The sequence below is a fragment of the Ochotona princeps genome, chromosome 29, assembly GCF_030435755.1.
Source record: "Ochotona princeps isolate mOchPri1 chromosome 29, mOchPri1.hap1, whole genome shotgun sequence".
Lineage (NCBI taxonomy): Eukaryota > Metazoa > Chordata > Mammalia > Lagomorpha > Ochotonidae > Ochotona > Ochotona princeps.
Window position 1 is genome coordinate 10,624,367 of NC_080860.1, and position 19,079 is coordinate 10,643,445.

General features: G+C 59.1%; 2 protein-coding genes across 3 annotated transcripts in view; one reads left to right on the top strand and one right to left on the bottom strand.

Moving 5' to 3' along the window:
* The window catches only part of BICDL1 (BICD family like cargo adaptor 1), a 76,247-nt gene extending 75,032 nt beyond the window's left edge, over positions 1–1,215 (top strand). For both annotated transcript variants that reach the window (XM_036496433.2, XM_004591882.2), the window contains one exon: positions 976–1,215. In XM_036496433.2, the coding sequence (XP_036352326.2) occupies positions 976–1,137 (162 nt within the window). In that variant the 3' untranslated portion in view covers positions 1,138–1,215. The remainder of the gene's footprint in view (positions 1–975) is intronic.
* Positions 1,216–4,128: 2,913 nt separating this feature from the next.
* RAB35 (RAB35, member RAS oncogene family) lies at positions 4,129–19,079 on the bottom strand. Its single transcript, XM_058656731.1, has 6 exons — positions 18,863–19,079; positions 12,354–12,404; positions 9,372–9,495; positions 5,997–6,121; positions 5,781–5,905; positions 4,129–4,604 (listed from the first exon to the last, which is right to left on the bottom strand). The coding sequence occupies exons 1-6, from the start codon at positions 18,912–18,914 to the stop codon at positions 4,476–4,478; spliced, it is 606 nt and encodes a 201-aa protein (XP_058512714.1). The 5' UTR covers positions 18,915–19,079; the 3' UTR covers positions 4,129–4,475.

Genomic DNA, 19,079 nt, shown 5'->3' on the forward strand with positions numbered 1-19,079 from the left:
TAGATGCAGGGTTCCAAGAATGTGGGCCATCCCCCACTGCTTTCCCAGATCATTAGCAGGGAGCTGGATGGGAAGTGGAGCTGCTGGAACCTAAACTGGCGCCCATATGGGATGTCAGCACTGCAGGGGTGGTTTTACCCACTGCACCACAGTGCTGTCCCTTCCCCTGTTGTGTTTAACAGTGTTTATTTAACATTATTGTGCACGTGCTAAATGTGTGGTGCCCGGAAGTAAGGGTCACATATTGGGAAAGAGCTGGCGATGTCAGATCCGAGTGACTAGTGGAAAGGAGGAAGGTACCAAGAAGGATGCTGAGCCTACCAGCAAAGGAAGGGGGCGGGCCACACTTGGGCTCCTCCCTGACTCAGACACCTAATGGGTGAGAGCCTGTGATGGACTGGGCTGCAGCCGACAAACTGCAGGCACTCCCCATCATCTTGCAAGTGCCCACTCAGACCACACAAGCCTCCCCTGGGGAGCTCCAGCATGACTCACCAGAGGCAGCCCAGAGCCTGGCAGGTCCAGGCTGAAGGTGCTAGATGTTTCTTGGGCAGCTGCTGCTGCAGGTTCCATGAGGCTGTCTCCCAGGCCAGGCTGCTGGACCCAAGGGCTGGCAAGCTGAGGCGCACCAAGCCGGGCACTGGAACCCAGAGCCTGGTATGAGGGGTGGAGGTGGGGAACTGTGCCTTAGCTGGGCTTACTGACACAGGTGTCTCAAGTCAGCCAGGAGTGCGGGGTCAGATGGGGAGAGGGCACAGAGAAGCCAGCCCTGGCCCTGAGGAGACCGGAAGGGTCACGTGGATTGTGTGTGCATCTTGGCATCATACTCACATGCATTGCTTGGTCGGGCAAGCCCCGGCTATGGCTGCTCCCTCATCTCACTCTTCATCCTCATTCCATGGCCTCACGACCACCTCCCCGCCCAGCCCGAGGCCACGTCGGCCCAGCTCAGCACCCTGCACTCTCCCCCCGCAGGATGACATGCACAGGGTCATTGACCGGCAGCTGATGGACACGCAACTGAGGGAGCAGAGCCGGCCTGCCGACACCTTCTCCAGGGGCCCCATCGCAGGACGGGGGGACGAGCCCGGCCCTACAGAAGGCAAGCGGCTCTTCTCGTTCTTCAGGAAAATCTGAGTTGGGAAGTCGGGCTGCCCCCTCTGCTCCCCCAGGACCAGTAGACTGGCCGTGGCTGAGCTGGTGGCACAGCCAGGGGGCCCCCTCTGGATCCTGGGGCTCAGTGGGGCCCCTGCCCTCCTCCCCGGGCGTGGCCGGGTCAGCCCCTGGGGTGGGGGGCGGGGAGCTGTGCTCTGTCGGGGATGGAGGAGGAGAGCTAGGGACCGCCATAGCCTCTGAAGGTTGCTTTCAGCCGACAGATGGCGAGAGCCCTGCCCTCACCCCCCGGCCAAGCCCACACTTGGGCTGCCCAGGATCCTGTTACTGAGTAACAGGGCTCAGTCTGCCTTCCCAGGTCAGCCCCTTTCCTGAGGGACTGAGCCCACCCCGCAGGAGCTAGCACAGGGAGGCTGCACCTCCCTTCTTGCCCCCGCCCCTGGCCCAGGAGTCCAGGGCAGGTGGAGGGCCCCTCCCTCCTGTGTATGCACCCTGCAGGCAGGAGGCGGGGCCTGAGGCCTTGAGGCCTACAAGCTGGGGGCCCAGCATAGCATAGCCCTCCGGCAGTGTGTGCCCCGTCCTCCTCCGGCTGTCATCCAGCCCTGTGTCTGCTTGGGCTGGGCTGGGAGGGGGCTCCTTCCGTTGCCCCCCCACCCTTTCACAGACAACTTCTTGGCCTAGCCAAGCAAGTACAGGCCACAGAATGGTCCCCAAGGGATCTTTGGCCAGCCACCGCTCCCTCAGCCCCGCTTCAAGGGCAGCACTGGCACCATGGTGTGGATCGGGGAGGCCACTGGGCACCCTGACACTGCTCCCCAGGCCTGCATCCTGCCGCTTCTGCTCCCGCCCCAAGCCACCAGCTGCTCACCACGGAGCAGCAGGCGCCCTCCTGCCCTCCCCAGGGGAAAGCACAGCAGGGAAGAGCGGAGAGAATGTACCTGTAGATATGTAGATACCACAGTGCTGTAATTTTGTATGTAGCAATTGTGTAAATACATGTATGGATTTTATAATACACACATATATATAAATCTATAAAGGCATATTTTTAGATAAACAGCACACCACTGCTTCTTTTGAAAATAGTCTAAATAAGAATAAAAAGGATTTCTACAGAGCCTCCTGCCTCAGTCCCTGGGGATTTGAAGGGTTGTCTGGGTCCAAGCAGCTGCCAAGGTGGCAGCAGCACTGGATCCCTGCATCCAGGAGGCCACGGACACAGCCAGGATGGGTCACCACACCCTACCATCTGGCACCACCTTCATGCTCCACCACCGGGCCCTGCGCCCACTGCCCAGGCCAAGGGCAGCGCACTCGAGCTTGGCAGCAACTTGCAGCTGACTGGAACCGCTCCGGGCAGAGGCTCTGCAGCCTGTTTCTGGTGTGTGAGGATCACGGACCTTCGCCTAGCATCTCCCGGCTGGTGCGCCCAATTGGAAGGGAAACGACCTGAGGTAGACTTGGCTTTGGCAAGTGTTGCGGGGTCTCGGGAGGCACCTGTGCAGTGCGGGACACAGGCCAGGAGCAAGCTGGACACAGTGGGGCGGCGGGGTTGGGGGAGGGAGCAGCCAGGCCCCCCAGAGCTCAGTGCAGGGAGAGCAGACGGACCCTGGAAGAAATCTGGCAACTTGAACCTTTATTTTTAGTACTTTTTTTTAAAAAGCATCATTAGAAACTTTCAATACAGAAATAATCCTAGCAAACCATTTAAAAGTTTTGTTGTTGGACAGGAGTTTCACATCAGGTCCACCAGGACATCCGTCGGTCCAGCCCTGAGTTCCCCACCCCCACCCCATAACCCCCGTTCATGCATAACCCTCCACGGGACAGGCTCCCCGTCCTCCCACGGTCACCCCACCTGGCTCTGGCCGTCCAGACTCCTGGGCTGGATGCTCCCACGACCCCCTCACAGCTTGACCCACACACATGCTCCCCCACCGGCTCCTGGGATGCCCAGAGGCGGTTCTGAGGCAGGGACCCAACTGGGCTCCACGCTGGCCAGCCCGCAGCTCCAGAGGGAAGCCCTGGCCCCCAGGATGGACAAGCGGAGAAACAGGTGAGAAGAAACCCCTAGTTTTATTGATTAAAAACCCATCCACAGTGTTACCATGGAGACTGCAGTGCTCTGCAATGTGATTGTCCAGTCAGGACTTTGCCTGGAAATGCCTCAGAAAGGAAATCTACTAAAAGACATCATGGTGCTGAAATCAATTCTTCCCAGGTTACGTGATCCTTTGGGGACAAGGGGTGCTGTCCTCCAGTGCAGGGGACCCTGGTGTTTCCTCCAGGGGCGGGGGTGTCGAGCCCCATTGCTCTGGCTTCTGCCACTCGTTCTCACCCACAGAAGTTCCCCCATCACCTCTGTGGTCTCTAGCAGCCCTGGCACCAAGCCCCACATTCAGGGTGCCTGGTACTCACCACAGTCTCCTGGTGCCAGGGGGTCCTTTTTACCAAGAGGCGACCAAGAGCCCCACAAGGACAGATAATCATTTACTTTCTCTAAAAACCCTGGGCCCAAAGTGGGGTGGCCACAACTTCTGTTGCTCTGCCAATCAATCTTCAGGGACAGAAAATAGTTGAGCAACTTAATTCACTTGATTTGGCTTCATTTTATCAGTTAAAATAATGCTGTGAATCCTCCTAATGCCCACTGCGAGCCCATCCCTGCCTTCCTGCCAGGCGGGAGGCACACTGTGCCAGTGCGCAGTCGTGGCTCCCCTGGGTTTGGGGCTCCGAGGGGTCTGGAAGGCAGGACAGGCAGCCTGCTGACTGAGCAGGACTGAATTCCTCTGAAAGCAGACGGCACGGCCTTCCTCAAGTCAGATTTCCCCAGCTCCTAGAACGGTTCTGGGGGCAGGATGGGTGGGCAACATGCACCTGACAGGAGCAAGACCCTGGAGGCCGGGACAGAGGCTGACAGCCTATAGAGAAGGCGTGCCAGGAGCCACTCCAGCAGGTCAGCTTGGCCAGAGATGCAGCAGAACGTGACGCTCTCCCTCCGGAGTGGCAGGAAGATGGCAGGAGGGTCTGTTGCAGTAGGTTGGCATACAGGAAGCAAAAGCCAGAGCAGGACGCGGGTGTGCAGCTGGTTAGAGCAATTTACACTATGTACAACCTGGTTAGCCAGTCCGCTCAGCTGGCAGCGTCCTTGTCAGGTCCAGGCGCCTCGGCCAGGGAGGGCACCAGTAGGAAAGGGCAGGCTCGTCCAACACCTTCTTGGCACTCAGGGAGGGGAGGAAGTGCCGATGGCGCCTCCCGGTACAAAAACATGGAGAGAATTCTTTAAATAACGGCAGGACACTGAGGCTGGCCCCGAGGCACGGCCTCGGGCGGGCAGGGCCGCAGCGCAGTCTCGGCGGGCATTAGCAGCAGCGCTTCTTCCGTTTACTGTTCTTGGTGAGCTTCACCACGTCGTTCTGTTGCTGCTGTTGCTGCTTGGCCAGATTATCTTTTTTGGCTCGCAGGACCAGCTCTGTGATGCAGTTGAACATCTGTGCAGGAGACAGGGCAGGGCGGGCCTCAGGCCTGGGGAGGATGCCTCCTGGGGCCTGCCAGCTACCAGTCCAGGTGAGTTTTCGCCATCAGCATGTGGTCCCTGTCTCACCGTGGATCCACTTAGTATTTCTCATCTTCTCAGTGGAGCAAAGGGGATATGCAAGCCCCTCTGGGAACCCCGAGTTCTCTCCCTACGCTGACACTGCCCTCCCCCACCAGTCCCGGGCAGCAGCAACCAGCTGCCAGGCAGTCCCAGGATCACAAGGGCCAGCGACCCCCTTGCAGCATGCTGTGCCCCCGGTCCCAGCAGTGTTGGGTTAGGTGTGCCCAGTGCAAGGCGAATGGCAGGACTGAGACGTCACCCCTCCTAGTCAAGGGGGTGGGGACACGCGCTTAGCCTCCCACACCCCCGCACAGGGAGCCCAAGGTCTGCCCAGCATCCTTCCCAGATCACCTACTCCTCTTCCATTGCCAGGATCTGGGAAAACTCTACCTACTCAATTTCCCCCCATTCAGCCAGAGCAGTAGGTGACACAAAGCGGGGCCAACAGCTACTGTGCACACCCTGGTACGAAGCACTGGCTACCAGGCGCCACGCCTTGGGAGAAAGGGCCTCCCTTCCCCCACATACACATGCAGCTCAGAGAGCTTACCTCCTGGGTTTTGATCCAGGTCTGCCTCAGGAGCCTGTGCAGCCCAAGTCCCTAACGCAGTGGGGACCCCCCCGACTTCCTGGAGCCTCTGCATGACACATGCCAGGAAGCAGAACTCCCAAGGAGGGCTTGTGGCTAAAGGTCCAGCTTTTCTCCCCTAGGCTCCCACCTGCTTCCCAGGAGGCCCAGGGAGTATGTCTGGGGGCCACGGGGAAAGCTGGGCAGGAAGAGGTGAGCTGGGGACTGAGTGGGACGAGCTTGGCTTTGGTGGAGGCAGGTCTAACTCAGCCTCTTAGCAGGTAACGGCTAGTCAGATAAGCGCCTGGAAACCTGCTATCCCACTTAACAGACGCAACTGACTCCCTGGGACTCCTGAGGTACAGACGAGAGCCCAGCCGATCCCTGGTACACACGGAGTGGTAACTGTTAGTCACGGAGATGCCCCAAGCAGGCCGGAGTGGATGGAGTTGTGTGGCCGTCCACTGCCCCCTCCCCACCTGGGCCTCAGCCGGACCTTACCTCCTCCACATTGACATTCTCCTTGGCACTCGTCTCAAACAACTGGATCCCCATCTGCCCGGCAAATTTGTAGGCGTCTTCCGTCTCCACCACTTTCCGCTCAGGGTCATCGTTCTTGTTGCCCACTTGAAGGCAAAACACAATCAGCCCCACCCTGTGAGAGCTCCCAGGCCACCCCACGCCCCTGGCCCCGCTGCCCCTGGGGTCCCGCCTCACCTAATATCCGGCAGACATCGTCACAGTTCTGGTTGATTTCATGAAGCCACCGCTTTACGTTGACAAAGGACTCGGCGCTGGTGACGTCATAAACCACAATGACCCCGTGGGTGCCCCGGTAGTACCTGGACAGGGAGAGTCGGGGCTTTAGCCCAGGTGAGCAGTCCCTGCACCAGGTCTGGGTGCACACCTACAGCCCAGGGAAAGGTGCATGCCAAACACAGGGCAGTGCCTGCGCTGGTGAGGCTGTGCGGCCACCCAGCAAGACAGCTGCCTTCATGGCCACACAGCCACCTTACCCCTTCTGCCACGGGCCTTGGTAGGGCAGACTGAGTCTTGTACCCTGGCACAGTCTGTGGGGCAGTCGGGCGCTTCCAGCCACGCCACTGTCCAGCTGCACAGACCCCAGGAACCACTGGGCATGGGAGGGGGCACAAGTCACATACCTGCCACACCATGGCACTGCCTGGTGCAGGCCCTCAGAATGCCAGGGAGGCACACCACGGGGCACAGGTGGCCTCTGCCTCAGCCCCAGGTGAGCAGCACTGGGCTGTGGGTACTGCTCGCTCCTCTCCGCAGGGTCACTGCCTTCACCTGTCTGCCTCCATTCCCTCAATAATGAAACGGGTTCTCCCTCAGCTCCTGGGGTGTTTGGGAGGAAGATGTGAGCAGTCCATGCGGGGTGCTGTTATTGCCCTCGGTGACCTTGCCCTGAATGAGGCCGTGGTGGGCAGAGAGCGCGTTGCTGTGCTCCAGGTCCCTCCCCTTCCCCACCCTGCCCGCCTGCCAGGCTCACCCCCCAGAGCACTCCTGCAGTCCTCGGCTTTGGGAGCTGCAGGACTGCAGCAGGTGGGGTGTGTGAGGAACAGGGTGGACACAGTGGGAGAGCCTCCCCGACGCCTGCCGCCACTGGCTGTGGTCACCCCCTCGGCACCTGGGGACATGGCCAGGGGCTGGGGGCGCTGGATGGGAAAGCAACCGTTCCATCCGCACTGCCACTCACGGGCACTTGGTCTGAGTCAGGCACCGTGCTGCGAACAGACTCCCTCACTGAGGCCTTACTACTTGGCGGGACAGCTGTTTCCAGGAGGTTGGACTCGTCACAGCCCAGCGGCTCCCTCTCCTCATCATGTGGTCCTGCACTCCACTCAGGATCGACAAACCTCAGCAGAGAGCGGCACGCGCAAGGTGACAAGTGCCGCCGGCTAGACAGGCTCAATGATGTCCCAATCAGCAAAGGTCATCTATAGCCCTGGCCACCAGGGACACGCCCCAGGCACCGAGCCCTCCCACAGTCCGCGGCCAGGGCCTCAACCCTGGCCCTCCACACACATGGGGCCACCCTGCAAAAACACATCTTGTCTCAGGCAGTGGAGTGGCCTGAACAGAATGGGGAGCTGGCCCAGCTTCTGCCCGCCACGCCCAGGCCTGACAGGCGCTGCCTTCATGGCAGCCAAGCAGGGTTCCTGCTGCCCGCCCTAGGCAGTGTCTACACCCAGCAGGGAAGCCCAGCAGAGGCTGTCTGCCCCGTGCCAAGGCAGGGGGCGGCAGGGAGCAGGGCCACACCCTGGGTCCAGGCCTGAGCTTTGGCCCCTGAAGGACTGTCCCATGCCTGCCTGACCCCAGCTGTGTCACTTTGCCCCCTCTGAACCTGTGTTCATGTCTATAAAATGCAAATAATCCCAGGTTCCTTATCAGGAGTCAGTGAAACCAAGTAGGTGCAGCCCTTGGTGACCGCCCCAGCCCAAAGTGAGCAGGTCAGCGCCCACACTGCTGGCCAGCCTGCTCCCAGAGGTCCAGGTCTGCCCTGGCCCAGCTGCTGCAGACTCCCGAAGCTCACTGTCACTCCACGCCGAGCAGCCTGACCCTGGCCCACGGGCCTCTTTGGCCGTTGCCAGGCCATGGTAGCACACTTGCCCCCAGCAAGTCTGCAGGCTCTCGGCTTTGAGGGGTCACAGCCCAGCACGGGACATGGCAGGGACAGACCCGCTCCTGCTCAGGGCTGCTCTTGCCAGCACAGCCCAGGGCTGACCCAGCCCTCGGCCCAGCCAGCAGCCTTGTGCTCTCAGCTGCCACGGGGGGCTTCGCCCCTCAGCCTGAGTGGGCAGCCATGGTGAGGAGAAAGAGGTCTCTGATAAGGCCACTTACTCCTCTTCCCAAACCCACTCCCAGAGAAGCAAGCACCAGGGACAGTAGTGCCATTCTGCCACTGCGGCGTGGGGCCCAGGATCCTGAGCCCCCAGCCATACCCTCTTCTGAGCAGGCGGGGTGGGCACAGCACAGGACACGGAAACACAGCTGCCTGTCCCGGCCAGCCCTAAGGAGGCGCCCCTAGGACACCAAAGCACAGAGGTCAGGCAGCTTGCCTAGGGACACACAACGGAAAGCTGAATTGGAAACCGTCTGTCTTCAACCCCTGCACCTTCCCGGCCCCCATCCCAATGACAGGTAACCCAGAGCCCCTGAGCACACTGCTTGGAGCCCGAGCCTGGTCCTCCCCTCCATGTGCAGCAAAGCCCCACACAGCTTAAGCAAAAGCAGGCCACAGGCCAGGGGACTGGTTTCCCAAACACCTTTGGGAAGGTGGAGGAAGGGTCCCCTGACAGCTTCCCTGGCCTGCCAAGAGAGAGCCATGTGTTGGGACCAACATAATAGTGTAACACGTTAATCCTCTACCTGTGGTAGTGGCATCCCAGACAGGTGCTAGTTCAAGTCCCAGCTGCCCCATTTCAGATCCCGGCAGCTCCACTTCCCATCCAGCTCCGTGCTTGTGGTCTGGGAAAGCAGCTGAGGATGACCCAAAGCCTTGGGACCCTGCACCCATGTGGGAGACCCGGAAGAAGTTCCTGGTCCCGGCTTTGGATCGGCGCAGCACCGGCCGTTGAGGTCACTTGGGGGGGTGAATCATTGGACAGATCTTCCTGTCTATCTGACTTTGTAATAAAAATAAATAAATCTTAAAAAAAGCCCCCTGCAAGGAGGGTGGGTGACAGGAACCTGCACGGCCTGTCCCAGCTGTCAGCACAACACCTGCCAAGAGCTCAGTGGTGCCAGGCCAGTATTCACTGGGGCAGGACGCTATACCACTGCAAGGCCCACACTGTCCCTGTCGCCATCTCAGGGACAGGAAGTGCCCCAAGCAGGCTGCACAGCACTGTCCCGCGCGCCCCCAGCAGCACACGCCGCTGGTCCCTGCCTCCTCACATCTTCAGGAAGAAGAAAGGTACAAGCACCCCCCACTGGGCCAGAAACAAGTTCACTTACCGACCGCCTCAGGACACACCTAGTGACGTTTCTGCCACAACCGGGCACGGGTTACTAACGCATGCATGGCCGTGGCAGGGGTTCAGGCGGGAGCCAATATGGCCGACTTACGTGGACGTGATGGTGCGGAAGCGCTCCTGGCCGGCCGTGTCCCAGATCTGCAGCTTCACCTTCTCCCCGTTGATCTCCACTGTGCGGATCTTGAAGTCCACCCCGATCGTGGTGATGTAGCTGCCTGCACATGCACACGCATCAGCAGAGCCCAGCACAGCGCCCCAGCCTGGGCCCAGGCCCCCAAGGACACGGGGCAGAGCCATGGGCTCCCTCTGACTCTGCCCCACTGGTCCTAGGTTCCCAGGACACAGCCCTGGATGAAGATGATGCTGGGCTGGAGCTAGAGTGGACAGAGCCACCCTGGAGCAAAGGCAACACATGGGATACAGTGAAACATTATTTCAGAGATTAGCAAACACTACAAAGGGACAAGAAAGGGGATCCACTGGGGCAAAGGGTCAGGGCCGCAGCAGCAACATGACACACTCTAGGTTTTCCTTCCGGGATGCACTACCTCCCAGCACACCTGCAGCCTGAACGCCCTAGGCCAAGGAGACACCAGCACACGCAGCAGGAGCTGCCTCCCAGGACATCAAGACCACGGGGGGCCAGGTGGAGGGGCCTGGGCCACATCTCCGGACCTCTGGGACATCTGCAGGACCTGGGACTTTGTCCTGAGTGGGGTAGGCAGGCGAGGGTTTCAGAGCCCATGGCCCGAGCTGCACTAGCAGCAACTCTCGGCCACCTGTCCACCTGTGGGAGCTGGCCTGCAGAGCGAGTGGCCAGTGTGGCCGGCAGGCTTACAAGGGCCTGAACGCTGCACACAGCTGTCCCTCAGTGGGAGCTGACAGTAGCACAGGAGACGGAACCTTCAGAGAAGTGACTGAATGGCAGTAAGGGCACAGGCAGGGTCGAAGCAGAAGGTGAGGTGCAGACCACGGCAGCCTTCCGAAAGGAAGTCACATCTAGAACAGGGAGGACTGGGAGAGACAGATCAGCTGGGGGAGCAGCCACAGGGACAGCAGCAGAAGCCAAGGCACATCTGGAGAACAAGCCAGCACGCGGTGATCCTCTAGTCCTGAGTGATACCAGCGGGACAGTGAGCAGCAACACCCAGCCAAGCAGCAGCGTGAGGAACAAAGCTGGAAGGGAAGCTGGAAACAGGAGACCAGGGTGTTCAACCAGGGATGCTTCTGTCTCCCGGGACACTGGGCAAACCTGGAGATTCTCGGGGCTGGAGCAACTGGGAGAGCGGAGGCGCTCCTAGTGGGCGGAAGGCAGGGCAGGGCCCCGAGGTGTCCAGCTGAGAGGCTGCTCTGCAAACCCAGCTCAGGGGCTGGCACGGCATGTGGAGCTTCAGAGCGCCAGCATCCTAACTGGGCACTAGTTCAAGTCCCAGCACATTACCTTGAGCCCCTAGACGCACGTAGGAGACCCAGAAGAAGCTCCTGGCTCCTGGCTTTGGACTGGCCAAGTTCTGACCAATGGGACCATTGGTCGAGTCAACCAGCCAATCAAAGATTTTCCTTTTCTCTAACCCAGCCTTTCAAATAAATGATTAAAAAAATTTTTTTCAGGGAGAGTACACACTATGTTCTAACTCCGTTTTCTTTAAGCATGTTGGAAGATGCATCTAGGTCTCGGGGGAGGCTGGGCAGTGGCTGCGGAAGCCTCTACTCAGAACCAACAGTAAGATTCCAGTCGCGGAAATGCAGAGAAAGCCAGTGAGGGAGCCCCAAGTAAGGAAAACTGATTGGACAAAGCATAGAGGGACGTTTCAACATAACTGATTATGAGCCTTCAACAAGACAACAGCCACAGCCGACACCAAGAGATGACGGCATCCCACACTGCGACAAGCCCCTGGAGGCGGCTGCCCAAGCCCCCAGTGCAGAAGGGCCCTTACAATTCCCACAGCCCAAGGTCAGGAGGGGTCAGCTTCGCCCACTGGCAGTGGCAGCAGCATGCCAGTGCTTCCCCGGGGCAGCTGACCTGAGGCCACCAAGGGACCCAGAAAGCAACAAAGCCCAGCCCTTCCTTAGGGGCCAGCAGACTCCAAGCCGCTGATGACCAACAAGTAAACCATGATTAACATGCAAGACCACATTCAACCTCACCAATGAGAGAGAAATACAAACTCAAACAAGACAGTGCCTTCCACCTGTCAGCTCAGCCAACATGTAGACAGCCTGAGAGCTGGTGTTGATCGGAGTCCCGGGGAACACTTCGACCATGTCTCCAAGACAAGCCGGTAGCACCTGAGACAATGTTAGATGCACAGAGTCTGTGCGACTAAGTCACCCTGCTTCTACAAAGATTGGCACAGGGCCACACCAGCAGCATATCCCAGGTAACCACGTCAGTTAAACAGCAGCAGCAACTTGGACCAAGCACACTGGCCCAACAGGCTAATCCTCCCCCTGTAAGCATAGGCAGCTCCACTTCCCAATTCCAGCTCCCTGCCTGTGGCCTGGGAAAGCAGCTTAGGATGGCCCAAAGCCTTGGGACCCTGCACCCGCGTGGGAGACCCGCAAGAAGCTCCAGGTTCAGCTCCAGCCACTGTGGCTTTTGGGGGAGTGAACCAGCAAATGGAAGATCTCTCCTTCTCTTTCTTCCTCTCCCTCTTTCAAATAAATAATCTCTAAAAAGAAAAAAATACATAATATACACAGCATAAACACACACACACACACAAAACTACCAAAGAGAAGCAGCTGTGCCCAGGCGGGAGCCCAGGCACAGACACAGCCGCACTAAGCCCAGGCTGCAGCGCAGGACAGCTCTGACCCCTCTCCTCCTGGATTCACAGGCACAAACTACCTGGCAGCTTCGCTTTTTTTCTATTGGGCTGGGGAAGACCTGAGTGGAAGATAATGGCCAGGCCAGGATCTTTCTGAACAAGTCAGACCTAAGCATTCCACCGCCACCACTGTCCCCTCCTCTGGCAACCAGAATGAGCAAATGCCTCACATCAGTCAGAGGCATGGGTGGTCCGGTGGCAGGGGCGGGGAGCCCAGCAGCACCCGGGGGAAGACTCACCTGAGAATGTGTTGTCCGCAAAACGCAGCAGCAAACTGCTCTTGCCCACACCTGCAAGAGAGGGTGCCAAGGTGAGGGGCGGTAGGACCGCTCCCCCAAGAACTCTTCACTCCAGGAGTTCAGGGAGATAAGCCCACCCTTCTCAGGGCCACTTTTTACCTCCCCAGTCACCGACCAGGAACATTCCCCCACCGCCCCAAGCCTTGCCCTTCATCATCCTGCAGGACAAGCCCCTGTTTGAAGAGCCAGGACAGGAACTTCCACATGTGCCCTGTGCTGAAACAAGCACAAGGAAGGCCAACCAAAGGGGACACATCAACACCCCAAGTTTGTCCAAATACAATACCCAGAAAACTACCCATCAATATGGAGCTTCACATCATGAGTCTGAATTGAGGAAGATCACTGCAGATAGGCCCAGCACAGTAGCCTAGTGGCCTAAGTCCCTGCCTTGCACGTACCGGGATCCCATATGGGCACCAGTTCTAATCACAGTGGCTCCACTTCCCATCCAGCTCCCTGCCTGTGGCCTGGGAAAGCAGTCAAGGACGGCCCAGAGCACTGGAACCCTGCACCCACATGGGAGACCCCAAAGAGGCTCCTGGCTTCAGATCGGCTCAGCTGTGGCCACTGCAGCCACCTTGGGAGTGAACCAGCCGACAGAAGATCTTTCTCTGTCTCTCCTTCTCTCTGTAAGTCTGACTTTCCAATAAAAATAAATCAATGAATCTTAGAAAAAAAAAATCACGACAGCACTACTGCCAGGGAAGCAAGTGAGGCCCCACAGCCAGGCCAGCTCTCTGGGCCAGCAGAGTGAGCGTTGGCCTCCCAGCCAGCACCAGTAGCCCTCAGGCACAGACCAGCGCGGCCCCCGTGAGCAGAACCCACGCAAGACTCCTGTCCCCTTCTCTTCCACACAGCGCAGCTTCCCCTGTCCTCCGAGTCCATCCTGACCCCAGCCACCCCCGAGGCCAGCCAGGTCAACTGAACACAGGAGGGAATTCGCACACATCCAGCTCTGCCTGGGTGCTGGGGACTCAGTGCTCCTGTAACACCAACTGCATCTTTCGTGCAGTGCAGGCAGGACTCCCACTGCCAGCCCAGGCCCCGAAAAGCCTGCATGCCCAGGACTGGCCAGGCTGCAGCGGACCAGGGGCTCAAGGCCCGTCTCCCGCACAGGTGCCGGGAATCCAGTCACTTGCCTGCCTCCAACCACCTGCTGCCGCCCAGGGTCTGGAGCCAATAATTAAACCTAGGCCCGCTGATGGGGGCTGCCGGCATCCCACGCTGCATCTTTTCTTTTTTTAAGAAGATTTATTTATTTTTATTGCAAAGTCAGATATACAGAAAGGAGAGACAGAGAGGAAGATCTTCCATCTGCTGGCTCACTCCCCAAGTGGCTACAAAGGCCAGAGCTGAGCCAATCCAAAGCCAGGAGCCAGAGCTTCTTCTGGGCCTCCCATGTGAGTGCAGGGTCCTAAGGCTCTGGGCTGTTCTTGACTGCTTTCTCAGGCCACCGGCAGGGAGCTGGATGGGAAGCGAAGCCAGGGCCACCAGGATACAAACTGGCGCCCATATGGGATCCCAGTGCATCCAAGGCAAGGACTTAAGCCACTAGGCTACCAAGGCAGGCCCAAGCTGCATCTTATTCACTAAGCTAAATGCCCACTCCCAAAGTTTTCATTTTTTAAAAAAGATTTTTTTTTATTGCAAAGTCAGAAATACAGAGGAGAGACAGGAAGATCTTCCATCCGATGATTCACTCCCCAAGTGACCACAACGGCCGGAGCTGAGCCAATCTGAAGCCAGGAGCTAGAAGCTTCTTCTAGATCTCCCACAAGGGTGCAGGGTCACATGGGTGCAGGGTCCCAAGGCTTTGGGCCATCCTCGACAGCTTTCCCAGGCCACCAGCAGGGAGCTGGATGGGAAGCAGGGCTGCCAGGGTTAGAACTGGCACCCATATGGGACCCTGGCACGTTCAAGGCAAGGACTTTAGCTGCTAGGCCACTGCGCTGGACCCCAAAGTTTCATTTTTAATTAATATTCAAACCCATGCATTTTTACAGGCTCCACCGTAGCTCTTAAAAGAAAACTGAGGGCCAGTGCTGATGTACAGCGGGTTAAGCTACCATCTGCAATACAAGCATCCCATATAAGCATTGATTTCAGTCCCAGCTGCTCCATTTCCAATCAGCTCCCTGTTAATGCACCTGGGAAAGCAGAACGACGGCCCAAGTGCTTGGGACACTGCATCCATGCGGAAGACTCAATGAATTCCTAGGCTCCTGGCTTCAACTTGGGCCAACCCTAGCTGTTGCAGCTATTTGGGGAGTGAACCAGCAAATCAAAGATCTCTCTTTTTCTTTCTCTCACCCTCCAACTCTGCCTTTCAAATAAATTAATTTTTTAAAAAGGGGGGCTGGTGTTCTGGGGATGGAGGAGGGGAGAAAGTGAGAAAGCAGAGGCTCTGAGCAGCTGACCTAAGTGCTTCTACAGGAGGTGTGGGGCGACACCTGAATGCAGGGGTTGTACTTGTTTCGGGTCAGGGCAAACAGCCCCCAGAGCTCTTAACATCTCACCCCAGTAGACTCAGCACAAAGGCCCTCAAAGCTCCTGGGGGAGGGGCACATGATAACCTGCACTTTCAGCTCAAAGCTTCTGTCCGATTTCTGAGGTCTCCACCCCACCCCCAGTAAGCACCGCTGTCACAGAGGAAACACCCTCCCCCGGAATCCTCTCCCAGGATCCCCTCTGGGAACCTCTCCAAGCCAGCTGGCTGTCAGGAGATGCCTGCAAGCACCTGCGTGTCACCTCCACCTGGTCCACCGCTGCAGAGGCAGGCAGCAGGCAGGTGCAGCGGCGCCCACGGGCCGGCAGCACTTCTGCTCTGGGCCACTTCCTCATTGCTCCGCCACGAGGCTTCCTGCTAAGCCCGAGGAGGCCCAAGTCCTGGGCTGGGTCCTCCACCGTGGCCTGCCCCAAGCCGACACCCAGCTGGCCCTGACAGCTCCGGTTTCCTCCCAGAGCCTCCTGGGTCCTGCTTACTCAGCTAAAAGCCTGCGCTGGACCTGTCAGTTCCTCCGAGACGCTGCCTCACTCACCCTGTGCGTTCACAGTGCTGGGAGCTGAGTCCAGCACTTGGTAGGGGCCAACACGGCACTGCCTGACAGCAACAGATGACACGTTACCACTGCACAGATCCACTCTCTCTCACACCCATGCCAACATGAATAAGGCAGCCCTGATACCAACTAAAGTGGTGGTGGAGGGTGTGGGGGGAGCACAGAATCCTTTTTAAAAACAAAGGTTTACCTAAATTCCATACATCTAAGACACAGAGGGGAGGTGCTCCATGCAGTAACATGGCCATGTTCCCCCTATTTAGGGCCAGGCATCTCGGCAGGGCAGCTGTGAACCACCAGGCTGGGGCTGCTGAGCAGCTGGTCAACCCAGGGTGATCAGAGTACAGGATCAAGTCCCAGCTGCTCCACTTCCAATCCAGCTCCCTGCTAACGCACCTGGAAGGGCAGCAGAAGATAGCCCAAGTGCTTGAGTCCCTGCCATCCACTGAGAGACCCAAAAGGAGTTCTAGGCTCCTAGCTTCACCCCAGCCCAGCCCTGTCTGCTGACTCAACCATCAGCTGAAGAGATTTCTCTCAAGTGCCCTCACTCTCTCACTCTTTCTACATTTCAAATGCATAAATGTCTACATTGCTCTCCCTTGAAGAGGAACAGATCACGCCACCAGCACCCTCCACAAGCAACGCCACCTCCTAAATGCCCCAATCATTTAGCCCGAGGAGGAAGCACAGTGTACCTTTCCCACGTCCAGTGTCCAACCTGCTGGGAGCACGGGCCTTGGTGGCCTGTGATGCTGCCTGGCCTCCAGGAGACACCACACTCAGTCGCCAGCATACTTCTCCTGCCTGCTCCTCAAGGCTTCAGCCCCAGCTGTGCAAGGTCCCGGGCTCCTTCAGCCAAGTGCTCCCAGCATGAATCCTGCTCCAGCACCTCCTTCCTATAAAACCTCAGCCAACGGTCCGGAGCAGTAGCCTAACGGCTAAAGTCCTCACCTTTCAAATGGGCACCAGTTCATATCCCGGTGGCCCCGCTTCCCATCCAGCTCCCTGCTTGTGACCTGGGAAAACAGTCAAGGACAGACCAAAGCCTTAGGACCCTGCACCCACAGGAGAGACCCAGAAGAAGCTCCTGGCTTCAGATCGGCTCAGCTCCGGCCGCTGCGGCCACCTGGGGAGTGAACCAGCAGACAGAAGATCTTGCTCTGTCTCTCCTTCTCTCTGTAAGTCTGACTTTTCAGTAAGAATAAATCTTTAAAAACAAAATCTCAAGCAAGGCACATCTACACTCACTCACATGCCTGTCTAGGCCTCAGCTAGATCTGCCCGCCACTCCAGGCTCCAGGTTTCAGGTTCCAAGACCAAGTGTGGCCAGCCCAGGAAGGCACAGCCTGAGCCCCAGAAAAGAAACAGACCCTCAGCTGAGGGACACCTTGCAAAGGTGCACCTGCTGTGCCCAAGTGGAGAGCAGCACAGGGAATCACAACAAAAGCAGTGTTCACTGAGTTCCGCGTGTGCCGGCGTGCCACCAGCTGCTCTCACACACATTAGTTTAGATGCCACCAACACACTGTCTGACTTGGGCAAGTCACTTCCACTCGGACAGCAGGTGGGAATTGGAGGGAAGCGTACTACCTCTCCAGGAGGCAGGCACGCTGGGCTCTAAGCTCAAGTGCCAAGGCTCAGCCTCAGCTGCCCAGGATGCCTGGCCTTAACAGCCAACAGCAAAGACCTGTCTCCCCTCAGCAAGTGGGGCCTGCGGGCGCAGCCTGCACCAGGAGCCCGACCCCGCAAACCCTGGCCCAGTGAGTCACACCTGACTCCTGAGTAAGAAATCGGTAACTCCATACAAAGGCCCGGGGAGACAGCAGGTCCAAACCACCCTGCTCGGGGCAGGAGGGCCAAGAGGCCGTGTCTCCTAGGTGAATTCAGCTTTCCATTTTTGGATGCCAAAGCACAGGCCAGAGACATCTTAGGGAGGGATAAAGACTCCTGTGGCACGCAGGGAACCTGCCACCTCCAGGAGGCAGACGGCACAGCTTGCTAGGTCGGGTCCACAAATCAGTCCTCCTCCTAACTCCTCCCCAGCCACAGTCACTCTGCTAGCTCTCTGGCTAGTCCCTAACCTTCTCCCTACTTCTCCACTCTATCAACCATGGAAACCTCGGTCATCCTCCACCTGATTCCAATTACCAACCCTACCCTGCCCCAACTTCACAAGAAGAACCCAAACCACCCCTGCCCTGGCCAGGCTTGGACGCGCTGGGTTCCACAGCCCATCTGACTGGGCCCCTGTCCTTCCTTAACCACCCAAGGGATCCACCACCGACCGGGCCACAGCCTCCTGTCACATGACCCTTCCCCACCTCGGTGCACCCACAAGGCCCACAGCCACCGGCCCGCTGTACTCCCGGAACCCTTCTAGGGCCTGCCCCCCTGACCTCCTGGTCTCCCCACCAACCTGCTAACCTGTCCCACCTCCAAACACCTTCCCCAAGGACCAGTTCTGTCTAAGGAGACCGGATACTCATTCTTTCATTCATTCATTCAATCACAAAATCTGCAAGAAGCCCTTGCTGGCTGCCACTGCACTTCTACAGACACTGGAGATGGCACGGCCGCGGCGGGCTGGGAGTGAGCGGCCAGAGCAGGTCAAAGGCCACCCACCCACCCCCTAGGCCCTCTGGCTCACCATGACGCCTGCCGTGTCCCAGCACTTCAGTGAACACGCACAGTGGGCCCAAGAGGGAGGGTCTCCTAGTGTTCCAGTCTACAGAGGACGCCGCTAAGCCAGGCACTGATGGGACCCTTGGCCGGGAACGCCCCGGCGCGGCCCTACCTCATTCATCCACAATCATCCACACCTGCGGCCATCCCCACGAGGCGGTTCCGACGACACCCCCCATCTTACCGGGGGCGGGGGAAGGGGTCTTCACAAACGCTCCAGGCGAGCCCAGCTCGGGCCAGCCACGGTGGGCTGCCCGTGGCCGCCTTCCCCTTCGCCCCACACGAGGTCCCGCGCGCGCGGGGCACTTGTCCCCCTCTATCTCGTCCGACACTCGCACCACCCAGCCAGGCCCGGTCCCCCACTTCTCAGAGAAGCTCCGCCGGGGGATCTGCGAGGGGAAAAGCCGCTCGTCCAAGGTCACCGAGGGCAGCGGCCGGACCTCCCCCACCCCACCCCACCGTCCCCCTGCCCACCACCCCCCAGGACTCGAACCTGCGTCCCTCCAACTCCCAAGAGCTCGCGCGACTGGACCAAGGTCACACGTGAGGCGGCGGCGGGCGCGGCCGGGGCTCCCCACCCCGCGCCGCCCGGCCGCCCCTCCTCGGCGCGCCCCCCGGGGACCCCGCGGCGGCCCCGCCCCGCCCTCCCCGCGGCCCGCGCGCCCGGCCGGGCCCCGCACCGCCTCCGGCCGCCGCGGCCCTCACCGCTGTCGCCGATGATGAGCAGCTTGAAGAGGTGGTCGTAGTCCCGGGCCATGGCGGGCGGGGGCGGCGCGCGCGGGCGGGCGGGGTCACTACGGGCCTCGCAAACCGCAGCTCCCTCCGGGCTGCTCCGGCAGCGGCGGATCCACTTCCCGAACAAACAGCCGGAACTGACAGAAACACCTCCCTCCGCGCTCCCTCCTCCCCCTCCTCCTCAGCG